The sequence below is a fragment of the Setaria viridis genome, chromosome 3, assembly GCF_005286985.2.
Source record: "Setaria viridis chromosome 3, Setaria_viridis_v4.0, whole genome shotgun sequence".
NCBI lineage: Eukaryota > Viridiplantae > Streptophyta > Magnoliopsida > Poales > Poaceae > Setaria > Setaria viridis.
The window spans coordinates 8,752,561-8,774,993 of NC_048265.2; the positions used below are offsets into that span (position 1 = coordinate 8,752,561).

General features: G+C 48.4%; 2 protein-coding genes across 2 annotated transcripts; one reads left to right on the forward strand and one right to left on the reverse strand.

Annotated features, from left to right (window-relative positions):
- Nucleotides 1-14,086: 14,086 nt before the first annotated feature.
- On the forward strand, nt 14,087-18,856 carry LOC117849518 (mitochondrial adenine nucleotide transporter ADNT1). The gene is made up of 8 exons (XM_034731089.2): nt 14,087-14,425; nt 15,739-15,787; nt 16,343-16,506; nt 16,693-16,730; nt 17,604-17,716; nt 17,796-17,909; nt 17,993-18,331; nt 18,447-18,856. The coding sequence occupies exons 1-8, from the start codon at nt 14,259-14,261 to the stop codon at nt 18,528-18,530; spliced, it is 1,068 nt and encodes a 355-aa protein (XP_034586980.1). The 5' UTR covers nt 14,087-14,258; the 3' UTR covers nt 18,531-18,856.
- A 507-nt stretch (nt 18,857-19,363) lies between these two features.
- LOC117849002 (uncharacterized) lies at nt 19,364-22,433 on the reverse strand. Its single transcript, XM_072292659.1, has one exon. The coding sequence runs from the start codon at nt 22,001-22,003 to the stop codon at nt 19,475-19,477; it is 2,529 nt and encodes an 842-aa protein (XP_072148760.1). The 5' UTR covers nt 22,004-22,433; the 3' UTR covers nt 19,364-19,474.

Sequence of the window (22,433 nt, forward strand, 5' to 3'; positions counted from 1 at the left end):
CCACCCAACCTGACTCGCCGACCGGTGGGCCCGGACAGCACATTTATCGGTGCATGGTGGCATGGGCGGGACGGACGCAGCCAAGTCTTAGCACGAGCACGGAGCACGACATGTCCCGCGTCTTATTGTAATTGTAGGTACTTGTACTATGCAAATGACATTATACACGATGTAATCGTACGTGGCTAAAATATTTTCTGCGAAAGGATGTTCAGCTTAGTGGTCAGAGCACCTCGATTTTACTCAGTAGGTCTGAGTTCGACTCCCGTGGAAGCAAACTAAACGGGTTTAAATAAAAAGTTATAAAAAAATAGGTAGGATTTCCCTGCTGACTTCGGTAAAAAAATCTACATACGATATACACGGAAGGCAGGCTAAAAGATATTCTTACTCTAAGATGCTAAAAAGGGCATATGAGATTTTCTTTTTTTATTTTTTTTTGCAAAAGGGACATCTGATCTTGTCAATCCTGAGAAAACGATTGTTCTTGAAATGGGCACTGCCCATTCACTTCTACTCATAAACCAAGCTCAAACACTGCGTGTTCTCATAGTATATGATACAATTTACTAAACAAAACATTCCAACTTTAGAAAGGAGGACACCCTGCAACTCTTTTAATGCTTGGCAGCAAAGAGGGCATTGTAATCTTTCCAGTAACCACTAAGGAATACATCAAGGCTTAACCCTTTTAAAGACAAAAATGCAAGTAAATCACTCACCACCTATTCAAGCAACCGAAAAGAGTTGGTGTCGCCAACTGGTTTACTATACGAGTTGTGGCTGAGCTTTCCTGACCATGCGAAGGGAGAAGGTTTGATGGTGAAATATACTAAGAATCAACCAATCATTGGGAGAGGTGTAAATGCTGAGAGGAATGTGATAAAAGTAGCACTTGCTCATTCCTACCATTTTGTAGCAAGCATATGAGGGACCGCACTGAATAACCAACTGACTTTTTCTTATTTCTTCTCTATTTCTTTTTTACTATCCTTAATATCTGCATTTTGGCTTTGACGTGAAAGCATACCGACAAATGTAAGGGAGCGCCGTAGAGATAATTTCAAGATATATGCATGTTTTTGGGAAAAAATGATGCATATATGATTCCAGCACATCTCTAGTGACTAGATTACATATCCAATTTTGTTTTTGTTAAGATATTGTGACTTACCATTCATGTACGGCCCAACAATAATAGTGGCCATATTTTCTTGTGGTGGAAGATTTCACCATATCCGCCTAAGCTATTTGTTGACTTTTCTGTTAAAAGTTATGATTGTTAGTGATCTCAACATATCATAATGGCTTGTTTACACCCATTTTTTCTTTATTCAATATATTATGACGCACTGTGTCTGCACAAGCTAATATTCTCCATACTTTCTTGTGGGTGCTATTAAGTGTGAGGATACCGCGGAGATGATTTCATCGTATCTGCATGAGTTGTTGTTGATTTTTCTCTCTTCAAGATATTATCATTCAATGTGTCTGCATAAGTTGTTGTTGCCCATGTTTCTTGTGGGCGTTGTGTCTATTAATAAGTGTGGGAGGATACCATGGTGATGATTCCAACATATATCTACATAAGTTGTTGTTAAATTACCTCAATATTTCTAAAGTGACTTGTTTATATACATTTATTGTTTGTGCTTAATTATGATACTATGACTTATCATATCTGCACGCGCTAACGTTGCATGTATTTTCTCGTGGGACATGCATTTGCAACAAGTGTACGGGAAGTATTACATAGATGATTTTCAGATGTACCCTTTTTACCATTTTGGAACTCAAGTGCACACCCTCTCTCTCTCTTTTTTCAGAATAGCAACATGTTTCTTTGTACTGTTGTTATTGGTCGTTAGTATGCCAAACCATCACACCATTGGTACAACTTAGCCTGAGTTACTTTCTCTTTAGGCCCCGTTTGGATCATTGGAATTGAATTCCATCCTAATAATCATAATTTAGACACAAATTAATTAAGCTAATATAATTGTACGTGGAATATAGTTGTATATTATAGTTGGTGATTTGGGAGAGATACTTATATGCTGCACTTCTACTATAGAGAAGCGAGTCCAAGAGCGTGCTATAAGAATTGAATTCCATTCTAATAACCATAATCTATAGAATCAATTTCCATCTCCCACCCCATGAATTTAAGATAGGCTTATATCTAAACTTTGGAAAGTTGTGGAATGCCACATTCCAACATAAATTAGCCTACTCCATTAAATAGATTCCAATTCCTTCAAAATGAAGGAACCCAAACGGGACCTTATAGTTTTACGATGTTAATGGGTATAGAAAAGCATCCACTTACTTATGAATTCCAGCTCATTACGATAGGCAAGCTTTTGTTCTGGCCTAGAAAAAAAATGCCTATACACTCGACCGAGCATTATACTATAGTAGAATGCATAGATGGTAATAGCAGCAGGCAATCCATTTCATACACCCGTAAATATCAATGATGGCCACTAAAGCGGAATATAGAGACCAGATTAGACGCACATTTTTGTTTATGCGAAGATATCAGGACTTACCATTCATATACGAGCCAACAATGGTGGCCATTTTTTCATGGTCAAAGATTTCATCATATCTACATGAGCTATATTATTGATTTTTTTCATTAAAATAATAACAATGGGTGATCCCAACATATCTGTAGTGATCTACTTACACCTAATTTTTCATCGTATCTACATAATTATGATACTGTGACTCATCATGTCCGCACGAGCTAATGTTGCACGTGTTTTCTTATGGGAGATGCATTGGCAAGTGTGGGGGGGTATTACGGAGATGATTTCAGATGCACCCTTTTAGAACTCATCGTGCACAACTTTTTTTTTCCCAAAGAACAATGTGTCCCTTTGTATTGTTGCTATTGGTCGTTTGGTATGCCAAACCACCGCACAATTGGTACAACTTATTAGCCCGTGTTACTTTCTCGTTATAGTTTTACGATGTTAATGGGTATAGAAAAGCCACCCACTTGCTTCTGAATTCTAGCTCGTTAAGATAGGCAAGCTTTTGTTCTCGCGCGAAAATGCTTGTACACTCAACCAAGCACTAAACTATTGTAGCATGCGTACATGGTAACAGCAGCGGGGTACTAGGGGTGGTAATGGGCACTATAATTTAACTTAGCAAATTTAAGAATTGAGCTCACTAAAAGTCGGGCTGAAATACTATATGATTTTGAACTAAAAAAATATATGACTGAGTTGGATTGTGAAGGAGGTATAAGAGCGATGATCAATTACCACCCCTACATATACCCACAAATATCAAGGGTGACCACCAAACCGAAAATAGTAGTCACCGGCACTTTCTTTTCGATGATTTAATTGTTGGGGAAAAAATCATCGGACTCTAGTCTGCCCACGCAATAAGGATGTCTGGTCGAAATGAAGACCACGTGGTCTTGAAAATTAGGTGGTGAATATATCAACGTTATGACCTTAATTTACCTCGCTAACTAATTTAATTTGCTGGTACTACTACGCCATTCAGCAATCAGCACCATGTATATGTTGTACAAGCCGTGAAAAAAATGAACACCGCATGCGTGTGCCCGCACAACTGCATTGCAAGATGCTTCACTTGATTGGCAGATTCCCCTGTCCCTGCCGGAAACAGAAAATAACTGAAGAAGAAGAGCACGTACGAGTATACGCGTGCAGTGTCTCGCAGTGGCAAGGGGAGGTGGCGACCGCTGTCGGGGCCGTGCCTGTCTACTCTGGTACTCTGCAATGGCCACCCTCGGTTGCTACTCCCTCCATCCCAAAATAAACACACATCTTACTTCCTGAGTAGTGATTTTTAAATTTAACTAAGAATATATAAAATAGTATTAACATTTGTATCTCCAAATAAATTTTCTAAAGTATACTGATATACATCATAAATAATAATACATTTTTTTATAATTTTTTATCAAACTTAAAAAATTTAACTTCTCTGTGAGATGGGTTTATTTTGGGACTGAGAGTTCATGGCTGTCAGCGGAGGACCAGTGGATTCGGGGGACGTACAGCGCACATGTTTCTGCAGTCTGCACCAGTGCTCGCGTCCTCTTCGTCGACCACCTCCGAATTATCTCCCGTTCGGCCGTTCGGAAAACTCTTCGATCACTGTTGGATCGAGGAGAGTTTTCACGGGGCTTTTTCGCCGAGGCGGCCGTTGCATGTCACCTTCGTCCTCGATCGAGTACATTTCCGCCGCGGGCACCTCTGCGTGCCTGCGTGCTGTCACCTGCCGTGGCTCGCTGTCGATGCAAGTAAAAGTTTCTCTCTTGTTGATGCATGGGGTCCAGGTCCAGGCCAATGCATGCATGCGTCGTGTCGTGGCCGGCCATGTACTGCCATACGAAAGTATGTTGGAGAGAGGGCCAGAGGGGGCTTCTAGTTATAGCTATTGGGACTTTGTTCAAATGTGGCAAGGCCAGCCAACAAGGGAAAGGAGGGCTCGCCTGCTCTCAGCAGTGCGGATCCGAATCATGCCATGAACGAAAAGTTGGGTTTGGGTCCCAGGCTCCCCAGCAGCAGCAAAAGAGAGCCTCAGCCCTCAGGTGGTGATCGATCGAACACGCGGCAGCTAGCTACAGCGACTCGGCGTCGGCCGCTAGAGCTCTTCTGCCCTCCCGCGGGTCGCTAGAGCCTCAGGTCTCCCATTGCACGTCGCTGTACATACCTTAGCTTTATTTCGTCGACGACGACCACCGTACCCCGGCGGCCCTCCACTTGCGCTGGCCTTCCGTTCACCGGACCACCGAGCTACGCGTACCAGCAGCAGCACGAGCTGAGCTTTTCTTTTGTTTTGTGCGCAGCTCACTTTGTCACGATGTGTGGTTTCTACGACCATTCTCTGCTACCTAGTGCGTGCTCGGGTGGAATAGTATTCCTCTCACTTTTGCCCTGCGGATAGCTCCTGATGAATAGTACCCTGAGGTTGACATCAGTTTTGTGTTATCAAATATTAATCGCTACAGAAACTGCCAATACCCACCCAACCAGTAGTTTGTACATATGTACACTAGTACCTATATACGGTCATAAATACTTAATGTTTTTTATACTATCACGTCAAATTTGTAAAACTTTGACTATCGTAGCTTCTAAGATATTTACTTTAGAATTCTGAAAAAAAAAATCACACATGCAGATTTATTCCCAAGAATACTTCCATATGTAATCTCAAAAAAATAATTTATTTTACATTCTAGCCTAAAATATACGGCGACAGTAAACAATATTTGAGGCCGTGACACGTGAAAAAAAAGATGCTAGAATCTTTCAACCAGAGGGAGTAAAACACGCGGAATACTTGAAGGCATCCATTTTTAGATGCACGTGGTGCCAATACCCACCCAATGTGTATGATCTTTGCAGATGCGTAGCCAGCAACGTCGCCTTCACGCCCATCAACCATGCATGCCTAAAAATGGATGGTCCCTTGCGCTAGTTGCGTCCCCTCTACTCCATGAGCTATAGTCTAACATGGGTTGGCGTGTTATCGTTTAAGTTCGACAAGGTTTAGCATCTCTCGATTCGAAGTAGTTGCTTCATAGGCTAGATCAACGTACGTCTAGCTGTTCCCATCAAGGCCCTTTTTTTTTAATCGATTAAGGTCAAAATTACCTTCAAGGATAGAAAAAAGATCACACCTCGATTAGCTTTTGCTTAGCAACGATATACCATCTCAGGTCCGTAATAGATGACAATTTAGAACGGCCAATTAGCTTGCTTCTAGTTCAAAACTCCTGTCGAAAACGTCATATATTACCGACCGGAGGGAGTATAACCCCTTGTTTACTTCACCCCCAACTCCCAACTTTGGCACTATGCAAAAAGAAGATTCCCCATCACATCAAACTTGCGGTACATGCATGGAGTACTAAATGTAGATAAAATTAAAAACTAATTGCACAGTTTTGTTGTACTTTGCGAGACGAATCTTTTGAGCCTAATTAGTCAATGTTTGGACAATAATTTACAAATACAAACGAAACGCTACAGTGTGCTACAATACCAACACAGTAATTTGGCACCTCCCAATTTGGCTAACTAAACAAGGCCTAAGTCAGCACGAAAAAATTAAAATTAAACAGAAATAACAAACGGTATATTACTTTATTTTTCTCTCCAATCTAATCATGGCACTTGTCCATGAGATAGTCGTGTGCCCCTAATCCGCAACTTAAATAAATTTTGATTTATATATATCTTTTGGTGCCTTCAGATAACGCTAGTCAATCATTCAAATCAAAGCCATGTACTTTTCGCACATATCAGCATGTAGCAAGCACCAAAAGCAGCGACTAATCCGAGACACGCCAAAGTCAAAGTCCGGTCAACAAAACAAAAAGGTATGTTTATTGGGCTATTTTATATAGGAGTATATATGAATCTAATAAAGAGCCATGAGATTTTTTTTAATTTGTGTACTCAATGATCGATAAGCGTGGCACTCGAGGCCGTACGGCATCCAAGGGATGAGACAAAAAGGCTCGCACACGAAATCCACCCATGAGGTTGAGTTGTTCAAGGAACAGCATGCTGCTGAGTGTTCCACGAGTGCGTTCTCTTTATTATAGGAAGTACAAAAAATACTTTGAATTTGTCACTAACCGTACTTGATTCTGATAATATTATATTATACTACTACACTACTAGGAGTAATTAATTTGATTAGATGAATCGCATGCTCTGGAAGACAATGCGTATATTTACGCGAGATCAAAGAAACAGAATGCTCCCTCGGATGCGTTTAGAAATATAGGTTGTTTTAGCTTGGTTATAAGTCAAAATTCTTCAATTTCCATCAAATTTATAGAAAATACACCATCATTTAAACTTGGTCAAAATTTGACTTACGATAAAACTAAAATACACCAGTGTATGTGTTTTGGCAGCCTTAAATTGTACTCCCCCTTTCCAAATTGTATGTCGTTTTGACTTTTCTAGATTCATAGATATTATTGTGCATTTAGATATAGTGTGTGTTTAGATGTATAATAATATTTATGAACCTAGAAAAGACAAAACGACCTACAATTTGGACCGAAAGGAGTAGTTAATTACATTTAGGTGGTGTTTGGGAGCACTCCACTCCAGAAAAACCAGCTCCACTCCACCAACTCCACATTTTCCTAGCTCCACTCCACCAACTCCAAAAAAACATGGAGCTGCTGCACGTGTTTGGCTAATGGCAGTACTCCAGCTCCAAAAACATTAGCACTTGTTGTGAATGGTCTATTATACCCATGTGAATGGGTCCCACTTGTCAGTCTCCTTTTCTTCTCCTTCTCCTTTCTTCTCCTTTCTTCTCCTTTCTTCTCCTTTTCTTCAGCAGTACATGGACACCTTGCGCTTCCGATCCTATCCTGCTCATGGATGTTGGCGCACTGCCCACAGTCCAAACTCCAGACTTCCAAATACCGCGTCAGGCGTGACGTCCACGAGCGTAGAACCAAACGCAGCACCTGTTTCACAAAAAAAAAAACGCAGCTCCTCCACCAAAAAAGGAGAAAGAAACAGAGAGCCCGAAATCGTTCGAACTCTCCCAGCTCCACACGCCTCCGCCCGCACTCCCCGTCGCCGCCTCCCATGCAGTCGGCTCCCCTCCGCCTCGCCGTCATCGGCGCTGGCGCGGCCGGACTAGCCGCCGCCCGCGAGCTCGGCCGCGAGGGCCACGCGCCCGTCGTCTTCGAGCGCGCAGCCGCCGTGGGGGGCACCTGGCTCTACGCGCCCCCGGCCACGTCCTCCGACCCGCTCGGCGCCGCCGCGACGCACTCCAGCCTCTACGCCTCGCTCCGCACCAACCTGCCTCGCGAGAGCATGGGCTTCCTCGACTTCCCCTTCTCCGCGGCGCGCCGGCGGGCGGGCGGCGCGGCGGCGGCCGAGTGGGCGGGCGGCGCGGCGGCGGCCAAGCAGGCGGTGCGGCAACAGCTCGGACGGGAGCCTTTTTTTGTTTGACGAACCGGTAACCTGTGTAACGAGTGGCAATGGTGGGTAAATACTCACCAACTCCACGAGGAGGTCTGTAAAGTGGGTTTTTGGAGCTCCTCTTGAGGTACTCCACAAAAAACGTGGATCTACCCCCTGCTCCATCTTTTTTCTGGAGCCGGAGTTGCTGGAGCTAGACGCGTTTGGCTGCGAAATTTTCGGAGTTGGTGGAGTGGAGCAGTTTTTCGTGAAGTGGAGTGCTCCCAAACACCCACTTAGACAAATGGCAGCCTTGAATTGTTCGGGAAATGCTTCGTGAACTGGGAGGACAATAGAGCTCTTAGTCTTTTTCTAGACTTATATGCGTACGGACGGAGAAAACAAGGCCCATCGGAGTTAGGACTTTGAGAACCCTTTGCAGTACGACACCAGTTGGCTGACAAAGCATCAGCATCATCCTTGTCTGATCGATGCAGGCATGATCTCACAACTGACGGCATTTAGGCTGCCTCCTCCTCCGGCCAGCCGCTCCACACTTCCATGCATTTCCCTGCTGCAGCACGTTGGCTGCCGTTGGTCAAATCCATGCCTAGGGCAAGGTACATGAGCTCGCCGCGTTCCCTAATTAAAATAAACAGAAGCAACCACAAGGGTTTTTTTAATTTGGTGGCCCTTAATTATTGTGCTATCTTTTTTAACATTCATAAATAATGCTCTATTAAAACTACTCCGTCCAGATGACTACAGTTGATTTTTTGTTCGTGGTTTAGCTAGGAGTACGCGGCCACCTATAACCGGCCTGTGGCGCGAGCCTTTCCTTCGGTTATCCATCAATTTCAGTCAACCTCTCTCCACATCAATTTCTCGGCCTCTCTAGCTCAACCAGCAGCTGCAAGCCTGCAACAACCCTAACTGCTGTGGCATAGTAGTAGTGTAAAAAAACACATGCGTGTAACATGCTGTCAAGTTAGGACACGTGTGTCAGCGTGTGTGAGTGGATCGTCCACGACATGCATGTCCATGGCCCGCATTCAACAAACCGACACTGATGAGATTGACGGCAGAGTCGACAGTAGAATCCTTTGTGGTTGTAGTTGGAGGTTTGTTCAAAGGAAACATGATGATTAGTTTGGTGCTCAGCGGGGTCCATAACACCCAATGAGGCACGCACCGTGCACAACCTAACGGGCCTCTACATGGAAGACCGATTGACGTGCCACTTCCGGCCTTCCGGGTCAGTCATGCATCGGCTATCACTGCCACCCCTGAAGATTGTAACGGCATGCATGTATGCATCATCAGTTTGTCCTTTGCATCATTGCATGCATAGCATCTGCGTCTCTTCCACTATGATCCTTCTCTTTCCATCCACGAATCACTCGGAAAGAACTAGAGAGTGCAGAAAGAGCTAGCTAGCTACCCTTAATTATTTTTTTGTTTTTTTGAAAGAACTATAGCAAGCATATACTAAAAGTTCACACACACACACACACACACACACACACACACACACACACACACACACACACACACACACACACACACACACACGTCTCCGGCCGGCCCCGCCGCCTCCGCCCACCCCCCGCGGTCTCCGCCGGCCCCGCCCGCCCCCGCGGCCTCGCCTCGCCAACCATCGCCGCCTCGCCGCACCGGCCACCGCGGCCTCGCCTCGCCAGCCACGCTGCCGCTACCTCCGCCCCCCCCCCCCCCCCCCCCGCGCGCCTCGCCTCCACCGGCCCTGCCGCTGTGCCCCTGCCCCGCCTCGCCTCGCCTCTGCTCGACCCCGCCATCGCCGCTGCGGCCGGACCACGGCGCCGTCTCCGCCTCGCTCGCTCCGCCCGGAACCTCGCCGCCGCCGCCGCCCTTCGGCTTGCCTCGTAGGCCCCACCACCGTCTCTGCCTCGCCTCGCCTCGCCTCGCCTTCGCCGATCTCGCAGGACGGCGTCTCTCTCTCTCCCCACAAGGTCTCCGCCGCCGGCGCCCGCTCCCGCGGCGGCCGCCGAAGGGTGCCGCTGTGCGCCGTGGCGGCGGTCCTGTCCGCCGTGCTGCTGCTCGCCGCCGTGCGGCGCTGGCTGGCGACGAGGAGCGGGTGGCGATCCAGAGGGGCAGCTATGCAGGGGTAAAAGGGTCATTTGGCACAGCAGTTGCTAAACTTTAGCCTCCCTCCCAAACACCCCCAAAGACTAAAGTTTAGCACTCTTTTTGAGAGGACTAAAATTTGGATCAGGACTAAATTTTAGCACCTTCCTCCCAAACAGGGTTATTGTATCGCGCGGGGGCATCGACGCAGGCGCAAAGCCGCAAGCAAGCGAACCCTCCCGTAGTCGTGTACAGGCAGTGAAGCTCTAGATAGTGTGGTGCTGCTCCTATCCACGGCCAAGCTCTTCCCGCATTCACTCCTATCGGCCCGCTGCATCGAGTAATTTGGTTCTTTAATCTGGAGCTGGAGAGAGCCCTACAGACGCCATTGGTCGGTCAGCTAGCTAACACAACTGTTCCATTATACGCATTTCGGAGTAGATTACAGTATGTTTCGTGCATGCAGCATGCGGCGGTTTTAGTATAGGAAGAGCTAGCTTGACAGTGTAGAGATCATGACGGAGTTTAATTTGGAGTCAAATTAAACGCAGGATCAGAATATCAGATTTGAAGAGGTAATAAGAGAGGGTATTGACACACCCGGCGTGCCGACCAAGCACACATGATGGAAGCGTATAGAATTGAAGAGCGTTTAATTTGTTGGGTAACATGCAGGTATCAACGGCGCCCCCATTAAAACATACGTAGAACGGAGAAATGAAGCATGAATCACGTGGCCCGGCCCGGCATCTCCTAAAAAGATTCCCTGGTTTTCAATGTCCTGTGTACCACACTACAGTACTGTACTGGCGTTTTCTTCCACTGACTTATTTTTAGCACATGTCACATCGAATGTTTAGATACTGATTAGGAGTATTAAACGTAGACTATTTACAAAACCCATTACATAAGACGAATCTAAACGGCGAGATGAATCTATTAAGCCTAATTACGCCTAATTAATCCATCATTAGCAAATGTTTACTGTAGCAACACATTGTCAAATCATGGACTAATTAGGCTTAATAGATTTGTCTCGCCGTTTAGATTCGTCTTATGTAATGGATTTTGTAAATACGTTTAATACTCCTAATTAGTATCTAAGCATTCGATGTGACGGGTGCTAAAAATAAATTAGTGGAAGAAAACGGGACCCTAGTCTCGTAGAGTAGCCTGTCTTTCTCTTGGCACTGTACTTTTAGTATACGAGTGCTATCTAGTACCGATCAGTGCGAGCTAGCTGTGTCTTAATGCTCAGTTGAGAATGATCAGACGAGCTGGTACTGCACCCTAGGACGATGGCACCGTCAACTGAGAGGTACTCTACCTGGAGCCTGGAGTTGTTTCTCAACACAGACGGTACTCGCAGCTGTTTTTCTTCACCCAAACCGTACTTTGCAGCTCTGATTTCTGACCATCGATTAGTGGTCATGGCTGATCCCTCGTAGTCGTACTCTTCGCGTGGAGTGACCTTAACACACCGGCTTCGAGTCTTTTTCCAGCGTACGTACAAACACATACTGCGGTTTGGCTGGCGAACTGATGAGCCCTGTCCTGCCCTGCCTCCCTGACCGTACGGTGTCTGTGTCGGGCGATCCATGACGTCATGTTTGTTGACGTCGATGCATGGCCATGCACTGAATTGGGTGCAGCAAGTCCAGTTCCCGGGTCCCTACTACCCCAGCGAAACAGACGGACATGACGCCATGATGGCCTTATTTTGGAGCAGCATGGCAGCATCCATAAGTTTTCAAAAAAAATAATAAGAAATAATGCCAGCATCCATATACACACGACAAGCCTGGATGCTGTAATGTAGCCTTACTTTCAAACAGAAAACAAGTGGCTAGGTTGCTGCCTTGCTGGTGACTAGCGAGTGTTCTGACGAGAGTACAAGGCATTTGGTTTCGTCCTGATGCTTCGTCGTTCAGGCCCAAACTTTCAATCCTCAGGCAATGGAATGGACGGATGGACCACGGCCGGACCTTTGCTCGGTCTCGGTCATCACGTGAGCCTTATGTTGCAGAGTCAAAAGCGGCTACGGCGGCAGGCGGCGGAGAACAAGACCGGCCGAAGAGGTACGTGATCGGAGAACAAGCTGATTGCTGCAGCCGCCGCCGCTGCTTTTTGAGTGGATCCCAAAGTGCTCTTGGGCCAACTAGCAGTACTGTGATAAGCCCATCGAACCTTTACTGTGGTATAAGCCCGTCGAACCCACCAACAAAAATCGATGCGTTCTTTGTTTTCCCCATGGGCTGTCTCAGCCCACTATATCACGAAAAGTGCAGGTTACTATCGTTGGTGGGCATATCCGTTCCCTTATCCGCAGCCCAAAATATACGGTCCCCGCCGCTGCCACTTGCTTCCCGGCCTTATGGCCTTTTTCTGGCCTTCTGGAGAAGGCGGAAAGCGACGGCCCTCGATCCCCCTCCTACTACTCCGGCCGCCACGCCCCACGACGCTGGCCAAGTGGCCAGCGACCGACCGGCCACTTCACCATCGCCGGAAGAAAGAGAACCCTGCGCGTTGCGTTGCGTCGCGTCACATGCCAGCACCCCCTCCCTCTCCCTCCCGTCCACGAATATCACAGCCACCACCGCGACGTCGACCATTTTCCCGCTCGGCGGCGAGAGGAGGAGCACTCCCGTCCCGATTTTTCGTGATCCAGGACGCGTCCCGCGTCCATGTTTTTTTCCCGGGGGCGCGCGGGCCCCGCGGCGTTTATTTGGAACGCCGCTGCCTGCGCGCGTGTCTGGCTGCAGTTGCGCTTCAGAGCGTGGGCGTTGTGGTCCATGCAAAGATTGTTGAACGGCAAGCGTGACCGTGATCAGTGAACGCAAAGAGCTTGGCCCAACCGGGCGAGAAAGGCCAAATTCCAGTCCGCATCTATCTACTGCCTCCGATCAAAGTCCAAATTCCGGAAAGAGATGCATCGATTTAGCTTTTCCCAGCTGCCATAATTGCAGATAATTTGGCGACTCAACAACAGAAACCTCTGCAGCAGCAGCAGCAACAAAAAAAAGTATATGAGGTTGGTAATGATGGTATATATCAGCCCAAAAATGTCTGGAACGAAACTGGAAAAAAGAAGGTCACGAGAAGCAATTTTCAGCAGCTTGGTTGCACGTAATTTCTAGGACGGAACCAAAGCATTTGAAGAAGGAACACTCGTTCAAAGTTAGGTTTCGTACGTTTCCCAGTACACTGGTGTAGACGTGCAGTGTTGCGTGGTCGAAGGCAACAGGAGTGTGTGTGTGTGTCCACGGCGCGAGACATGATGCCCACCAACCATCTGGGCACCAAACTCCCCGAGTCTTACGAACCAAGCAATGCTCTGTCTCTTATAACCCCACAAAAAAGTAAGGCGAAAAGAACAACTTGTAGTACTCCCTCTAAATTGTAGGTCTACAATTTAGATATCACAAAACTTAAGTGCAAATCACAATTCGCAATGCTAGGTCTGGTAAACAAACAGAAAACGCTTGGATCTGACATGCACAGATATCCAACACCTAAGACACAAACATTTTTTTCGTAATTCTTTACAAAATCCAGTTACATTTTTCATATGCTTCCAGTTACGTGAAGAGGGCCGCCATTGATGGGAAGAGCCCAGCAGGCCGGGCGGGAGCACGCCGTCGCGGACGGATCTAGGTTTCCGTTAAGCTCCTGACGCACTAATCCACTGCTCACGGCCCACTGACCTGTGGGTCCCCCTCGTCCATCCCAATGATGATCCCCGCGGCCAGATGAGCACGGACGGTGAGTTCTTTCCGTCCGCGACCCCCCACAGTTTGCCGAGCCGCGTAAATGCTCCACGCACTCACCCCACCCCGGTCCTGTATTCCTGCCAGGTGGTCCCCATCTCACCAACATTCCTTCGATGGCCCTACACGCACGAACAGTCTAGGCCTCACCCGCGTGCACGTAGCATTTCCGCCCCAAAGCGGGGAGGGCTAATCGCGGCTCCAACCAGACGGCCAACAGCTTAATACCCATCGCCTATTCTGTTCATCGGCCCCCTCACTGCACACGCACGCACCCTCGCTCCACACCCCCCCCCCCTCCACCGCCGCCGCCGCCGCCGCCGCCAAAACCCCAGCCCGTGCCGAGCCCGTCTCGGCCACCACCTCCTCCCCACCCTCCTCCTCGGCAGCGCGGCGAGCTGCGGGCGATCCGGGCGGTGAGGGGGGCGCGCGCGGGGCGGGGGCAGAGATGGCATCGGAGGACGTGGTGGGGAAGAGCAGGGGCGACACGGCCGTCACCACCATCGTCAACCTGGCGGAGGAGGCCAAGCTCGCGCGCGAGGGGGTCAAGGGGCCCGGCCACCAGGTCCTCACCATCTGCAAGTCGCTCGTCGCCGGCGGCGTCGCGGGGGGAGTGTGAGTTCCCTCAATTCCTCCTCCGCTCTTCCTCGCACCACTTCCCTGTTCCCTCTCGTCGTCGTCTCGGGGTTGGATTTGTCCTCATGCGTGCCATTCAGTCGGTCTAGGTGCCTCCATGATTGGATTCTGTTGTCTAAGATTTTGTTGTTATTAGATCAGTGTTTGATCCGTGTAGGGTGTCGAGTGGCAAGGTTTAGGGAATTTAGGATTTCCGTGCTGCTTGCCTACGAGATGTGTGCGTGATTGGCGTGGCATGCGTTATTGTTGGTGCGGCACGTGTGATCTGTGTTGGATTCGCGCGGGGCTTAAACCCTACACGCGAGCCACTCAGATCTCGTTTCCTTGACTCGTCACTTGTTCTGATTCACTGAGATACCACGCGGGGAAACGCATTTTCCGTCAGTATCATGCCACGGAGTAGACTGGTTCTCCAGATTTTAATTTTCACTTTTTTATGTGCTATTTTTCCCTACGATCTAATCCATTTGCTGATGGATCATTTTGGTTAATTAGTCAAATATTTAATTGCCCAGACAAATTCTATTGTTAAAAAAATTCAGATGCATATTTGTCAATTTGCCGTAGTTGGTGTACAACCAAATATTGGCTTGTTTAACCTTAAATTCAGTGCTTGTCACTTCCTTTTGATTGTTATTAAATTCTTAGTGATGCATCTAGTGTTATACATTAAGTTTGCCCAACTGGAGTCGTTATTTTTATTGAATATTTGTTAAACTTGTCTTCTAGATATAGTGATGTGTCTGTTTGGTTTGGTCAGTAGCCTGCAAATCCATCTGGAAAGGAATGATTCGCCTACATCAAAATTTTCCAGTTGATGTCTGTATCCTGTTACTTTTCATTTCTTTTGGAATTAGTTTTGATGCATTCAGCATTTTAAGTATTTTGGTTCTTCATATTGTCATCTGGTCACCTGTCGGTTATTGTTATCATCTACATCTGAACCCCTTAAGGCCTACTAGTGCTTACTTTTATGTGATATATGTTTGGTTGGTAGAAGACTATACCGACTTGATCTTGTCTTCCTTTGTTAGGAATAGTTAAATTATTGTGTTATAGTCAGCTGATGTCAGAGCTTAAACTGTTTTGCTATGTTATTATTTGTCTAGGTCATTAACACTGCATACTCAAAACGCACATGTAAACTAAGAATATCTTAAGGATATATTGATGAATTAATCCTTTGCATATGTTGTGCTACATTTTGGATTTTTCATGAAACAGACTATTTGCCTGCTTCTATTGATGGCATCTATGTGTGCTCTAAGTTACTTTATTTACATTTTACGCAGGTCACGTACTGCTGTTGCTCCGCTCGAACGATTGAAAATCTTGCTCCAGGTGAATTTCTTCTGTAAACTTAATTGTTAGTGTCATGAATGCTAAATAATGCGGTCAATTGGTTTTCCTATGTTATTTTTACTGTCTCAAAATCAATCGTATACTGCGCCGGGTTATAAGCCTGCTTTGTACGTTTGGAGTTGAAGGAGCTAAAAACTTGGGTTATAAGGAAGTTGCGTAAATGGGTTGTCCATGAAATAGTTTCCTGGTTAATGTGGTAACAGCATTTTAGATTTGTTAATACTAGAATAAATGGAGACAAGATGCAAACTGAATCTCTACCATGCAATTTATCTATTTTGCTCTGTCGGTTGCAATGCAAGACCCTGTTTTAATTTTATTGTAACACAAGGGCATTAGCTTTGGTTGCACATAAGTTGCTACTGTTGTGAAAGCTGAAGCATTGTGATTTGTTAGATGCAATGTTAAGTTACAAATATTGCACCTGTTGCTCAATCCTAGTTCAACAGTTGATAAAGTTAACACCGTTTTTATGCAATTTGCATGGAAATTATGTCCACTTTACATGGATTTGACCTCTCACTTAACTTGCAGGTTCAAAATCCACACAGTATCAAGTACAACGGTACAATTCAAGGTCTCAAGTATATATGGAGAACCGAGGGCCTCCGTGGACTTTTCAAGGGCAATGGTACCAATTGTGCAAGGATCGTTCCAAACTCTGCTGTGAAGTTTTTTAGCTACGAGCAGGCATCAAAGTATGTATCCTTTTTGCAGTTACTCTTAAGTTGTCATGTTCTGGTGCCAATTACGTACTGTTTGTAATTTTCAGACTGATCACTGTTCTGTCCTGAAATTGGCTACTAGATTTCTCTTTTTACTCACCATTCATATGTATCAAAGTAGTAATTGAATGCTGTTGCCTTCCTCTATTTGTTTTACAGGGGAATTTTGTGGGCTTATCGTCAGCGGACCGGGGATGGTATGCTTTTGTGCTATTATCTTAATGCTCAAAAAAAGTTTTCCTGCATACTCATTTATCCACTACAGTTCTATTGGCTTTCCTGTATTGTGGAACAAGTTGAAAGGAATCTCAACTTTGTAAAAAATTTGCTAATGCATATCTCATAGGTTCTTTCAGTTTTTTACCCTGAGAACAAGTACTGTCATTAAAGTCTCCTTTTCCTTTTAATTTTTTATACCCAAATATTTTGCTAGAATTGATGATAATAGCCTAGGAATCTTATTTTTCAAATATATGCATTTTGTTAGTTTTGGTCAGCAGTCAGCTCCCAGTTTTTGATATTCCCATTTCATAGAAGCTTGGTTTGCCAAGCCCTACTTTTAGTCACTGTTCGTGCCAGTTTTAAATGTCTTGCAAGCATCTAGAAAATTTCTCCTTTAAGTTGTACCCTTCAATGTGCCTTTTATGTGTTGCCCAACTGGTGTCACCCTTGATGGCTTAAGGCTGAAAACATTATGTAGCTTATATTTACTCACCAACTTTAGCCTGAAGATGTGTCACACCCTCATGCTCTTTCTTGAGCGACTTGTCATATAGGTAACTAACATTCAGTTAGCTTAACATTTTCCAGTATTGCATATATAGTGTGGAAACAGGTAAAAAGTAGCATGTCTTTTGTGAGTCTTGGTAGTTTGCTCTGTCTACATCCTCTATGCATCCATGAGGTGCCCAAAACATGGCATTGAATGTTCAGTTCTGTGAGATGGTGATACCATTTGCTGCTCCCTGAGACACAGTATGCTTGCTCTTTGTGATGTTTTAGCGTTTAGAGATTACACACAGTTCAAAAGTTTCTGCTCAGATTCTGAATCCAACATTTATTTGTTGCAGAGGATGCTCAGCTTAGTCCACTCTTGCGCCTTGGAGCTGGAGCCTGTGCTGGTATCATAGCCATGTCTGCTACTTACCCGATGGATATGGTTAGGGGTAGGATCACCGTTCAGGTATTGTATGGTTTTTAGTGGTACTTTGAACTTGTATTCTTCATTTGCTATTTTTCTGATTCTGACCTCACATCTGCAGACAGACAAGTCTCCCTACCAGTACCGTGGTATGTTCCATGCACTGGGCACAGTCTACCGTGAGGAAGGCTTCCGTGCTTTATACAGAGGGTGGCTTCCATCTGTAATCGGAGTTGTAAGTTCCTTGTAACTATTAGTCTCTCCAGTTATGCATTCGTCGCTTAGTGCTAACCACTTTATGCTCTGTGATCGTCATAGGTTCCTTACGTTGGCCTCAACTTTGCTGTTTATGAGTCTCTCAAGGACTGGCTGCTCCAGACAAATCCTTTTGGGCTTGCAAATGGTAACGAGCTGCATGTAGTTACAAGGCTTGGGTGTGGAGCTGTGGCTGGAACTATTGGCCAGACTGTTGCGTACCCTCTTGATGTCATCAGGAGAAGAATGCAGATGGTCGGTTGGAGCCATGCTGATTCTATTGTTACTGGACAAGGCAAAGAAGCACTCCAGTACAATGGTATGATCGATGCATTCAGGAAAACTGTTCGTCATGAAGGCGTCGGTGCTCTGTACAAGGGTCTTGTGCCAAATTCAGTGAAGGTAAATATTTCAAATGGACATTTCAATTTTTTAAGCTTTCATATTTTGCATGGTGTTTCAAAAAACATTGAGTACTTCTGTTTCTAATATTCTGTCCTTGTCTGAACATCTTCAGGTGGTGCCCTCGATTGCCATTGCATTTGTCACTTACGAGGTTGTGAAGGATGTGCTAGGAGTAGAGATGAGGATATCAGACTGAGGGATTGGAGTAGTGCTGGTGGGCGTTATCGACTGCTATTTTTGTAGGTGTTGGGAGTTCTGTTTTTTGTAGGCAGGGCAGGTAGAAGGATATGACTGCGGCTCTATTCAGCATCAGGGCCTCTTAGCCCATGTTGATATATCCTGCTACTGGCTTCCGGTCCTAAAATTGTTGCTGGATCGTGGAAAATTAATAAGTTGGCTGTAAAGCGTTAAAGCATTTGCCTAACTCATAAAAAGTCTATTCCTTGTTGATGTATGGAGATTGAACTTAAAAGCGGTATTGCTTGCTGCTAATAGTTGATTCTAATGATTTTTCTTTGCCTCTGTTGCGTTTCTTGCGGTTGCTGATGATAGCGTCACAATTCATGTTTTTGTTTTTTCTGCTGACAGCGTTCAGTGTTTTTTCTGCTGACAGCGTTCAGTGTTCTTTTCTGCTGACAGCGTTCAGTGTTCTCTAATCGGTAGGCCTATGCATGAGTTTCTTTGCCTGCTCGCTGTAGTCTGTTACTGTGCGCTTACTCGTCTATTCGTCTGCTTAATATCTGTACGTGATCTAAGAAATGCTGCAATAAACGTTAGTTTTTGAACTTCTATTCAGAGTTTCAAACATGTGTTGGGTCTGTGAGGTATGGTTATCATAGATAGAATCAATGGTCTAATAATGGACAAAATTGTCATCGACATACAACAGCGCTCATCCTGAGCATTGCTTAGGCTAGTTCGGAGTCTGAAAGGTGCCCCCCGCCTGAAGCGGCCACGGACACGAGCCGCCGTCTGGCCGGAACCACGGCAGAATTGAGATGGCCGTCGGACTTGATCCTCTGCGTCCGCCTGATGACCTGCGGCGGCTGCCTAACCACACCCATCGACTTGGACTTCTGCGGCGGCCCTGCACCATCATTCTCACATATATCATCATCATCGTACGTGGAGGTGAAGCTCTCACTCAGCGAAAGGAGCAACATGGACAGAAAGCTTGCCTGCTAGCCTGGCGGTGATCCTGCGATCTAGCTTCCTCGGCGACGCCTTCCTGCTGCCGCTCCGGTCCGACAGCGACCGCACCGTGCCGCGGCTGGACACGGACAGCGCCTCCGGGTCCGACAGCACCGCGCCGAGGCTGCCGCCGCTCTCGTCCCCGCACAGCGAGTTGCAGTCGCTGCTGGAGTCGGAAGCCTTGTCCCTGGCGATGTGCAGGATGGCCGCCCTGGTCCTCTCCTTCTCCACGACCCTGTACGCGAACATCTGGAACGGCACGTCGGAGACGCGCGGCGCCGCGCTCCCGGCCTGCCACGCCGGGAACCTCCTCAGCAGGCTCGCCTCCACCTCGAGGTAGTCCACCGGTGGCAAGGGCGGCGGCGCGTCGGGCTGGTCCGCCGGTGCGGGGTTCAGGACCAGGAACCGCTTCACGTAGCGGAGGACGCGGCAGATGGACGCGAACGCCGGGCGCTGCGCCGGGTCGCCGTGCCAGCACCGCTTGGTGAGGCTGGTCAGGTACTTGGGCGCCTGGAACGGGAACAGCGGCCGCTCGCCGGCGCGGATGTTCTTGCTCATGTGCTCGCCCTGCAGGTGGTTGTCCTCGAACGGGATCTTGCCGGTCAGGAGCTCGAAGCAGACCATGGCGAAGCTGTACACGTCCGCCTTCTCGCTGCACCTGGCCGCCTCCTGCTCCAGCACCTCCGGCGCGTACCAGATGCAGGGGTTGGCGGCGGCGCTGGCGTTATTGGCGTTCGCGTTCGCCGATGCCCTCGGGCTCGGCCTTGGGCTGGCCGCGGCAACGACGGACTGCCCGAACCCGGTGACCTTGACGTGCAGGTGCGCGTCGGCGTGCCGCGCCTTGACGAGCACGTTGGTCGGGTTGAGGTCCCCGTGGTAGATCTTCTTGGAGTGCAGGTACTCCATGCCGCGCGCGATCTGCAGCATGGCGTCGACGACGACGACGAGCGGGAGCGGCACCCGTCGTTTGGCGCTGTTCACCTCCTTGACGTGGGAGGCCAGGTCCTTGGTCATGAGCTCGTCCATGAGGAGGAAGAATTCCCTCTTGTCCTCGTCGTGGAAGCAGTACCGGCAGTGCGCCACGTTGGGGTGCGACACCAGTGTGAGCAGCGCGACCTCGGCGCCCACGGCGTCGGCGTCGGCGCCGACGAAGTGCTTCACCGCGAAGGCCTCCCCCATCCACTGCACCTCCTTGAGGTTGCCCGCGAGGCGCCTTCGCACGTGGAAGTCGCCATGCAGGAGCAGGGACGCCGGGTGCACCTTCCCCCGCGGCGCCGTCAGGAGGTCGGCGAGCCGGTGCTCGTTCCGCGTCAGCGTTTCCGTCGACGCCGGGTCCTTCCGTTCCTCGAGGAGCTGGGACAGGAGCCACCTGTCCTCCTTCCACGCCGTGTCCATCCTGGCGGCGAGCTCGCGGGTGGCCAGATACCGCCCGCCGAGCCTCTGCCGGAACAGCCTGGGGTCGAGCATGTCCCTGTCGTAGTCCTTGGCGAACAGCAGCCGCCTCCGGGCGAGCTCGTCGGGGTCGGACCCGGTCACCTCCGAGACGGCCTCGACGGCCTCGATCACGACGGCGACGCTCCAGAGCAGGCTGTGCAGGTGCTGCTCGACGCAGTCGGCGCCGTGCGTGGCCCCGGCGGCGCGCGCCCACCAGCTGTCGCGCGGCTCCAGGCAGTGGCGGACGTAGCCCTCGGCGTCGCGGACGGCACGGTGGAGCTCACGTAGGGGCCCCTCCAGGGGCCTCCACTTCGCCGCGCGCTCGCGGAAGCGGAGGTGGGCGCGCACCTCGGCGGCGACGGACGCGAAGGCGAGCGCGCAAGCGTCGGCGAGGAGGCGGCACTGGCGCGGGTTGATGCGGAGGTCGTCGGCGAAGGACATAAGCGCGGTGACGCCGCCGAGGGCCTCGCCCACCTGGCGGAGCTGCTCCATGGGTCCGGATCGGCGATCCTCAATTGGTGCGCATCCTTTGGGCCTCTCCCGCGGTTTCGGCGCCTGGAGGGAGAGGAGGGAATGGGAGGATGGTTTGCTAAGAATGGACGCGCACCTTCTGCTCCCTTGCAGCTCTCCTCCAAGCGTGCCTCCGCCTCCGCTCGTCGGGCCCCGTCCACTGCTCCACGACACCGCATCGCTTGCCATCATCGCCATTGGCGGGGCACATCGGCCGCTAAAGAAGTGTGCGCGCGCGTACCGCACATATCGCCCATTGGCATTGCAAGGCCGAAATAGGATGATTCTGGGCCACCGAGGCCCGAGAGCCCACGAAACTGCCCGCATGCATGATTCACACGCGCGTCCTCCTCCTCGGCTCCTCCCAGGGCTGCCGGTTCCGTACTCGAATTCTCCCCCACTCGCGAACTGGAAACGTCGACGGCGATCGCTATTCGCTAGCTGCCGCGCGCTAAAAGCGTACGTGTGACCCGGCGCCAACTGCCGCCGCTTTGATCCGCGCCGGCCGGTGGCGGCTGGATCTGACGACGGCATCAAGGTACGTACGTAATGCCCCTCCAAATCTTCATCGATGCATCGATAAGGCTTTAGTTCTTTTGATTCCTTAAACTTTATTTGATATTAATGGATTGAAGTGGAATGGGAGGGATTGGAGAGAAAATTAGTTCATTTTAAATTTAATCTCCTTCATTCCCTTCCAATTTTCTTCTATTCAAACATGCTCTTGGGGATTTAGGGTTAAAACTTGAAACCATACTGCATGCTGGTCAGCCACGCGCACGTGGCCGTCTACGCCACTATGGTTCTAGTAGTGCAGTGCAATACAGTCAATGATTGTAGTTTTTTTTTTAATCTATGATTGCGGTTTATCTCCATGACCTGACTAGGTGCAGCAGTGCAATCCAACTTGGGATGGAGGGGCCTCCTTCCACCAGCCAGTTAAGCTTTATAACTTTAAAGCTCA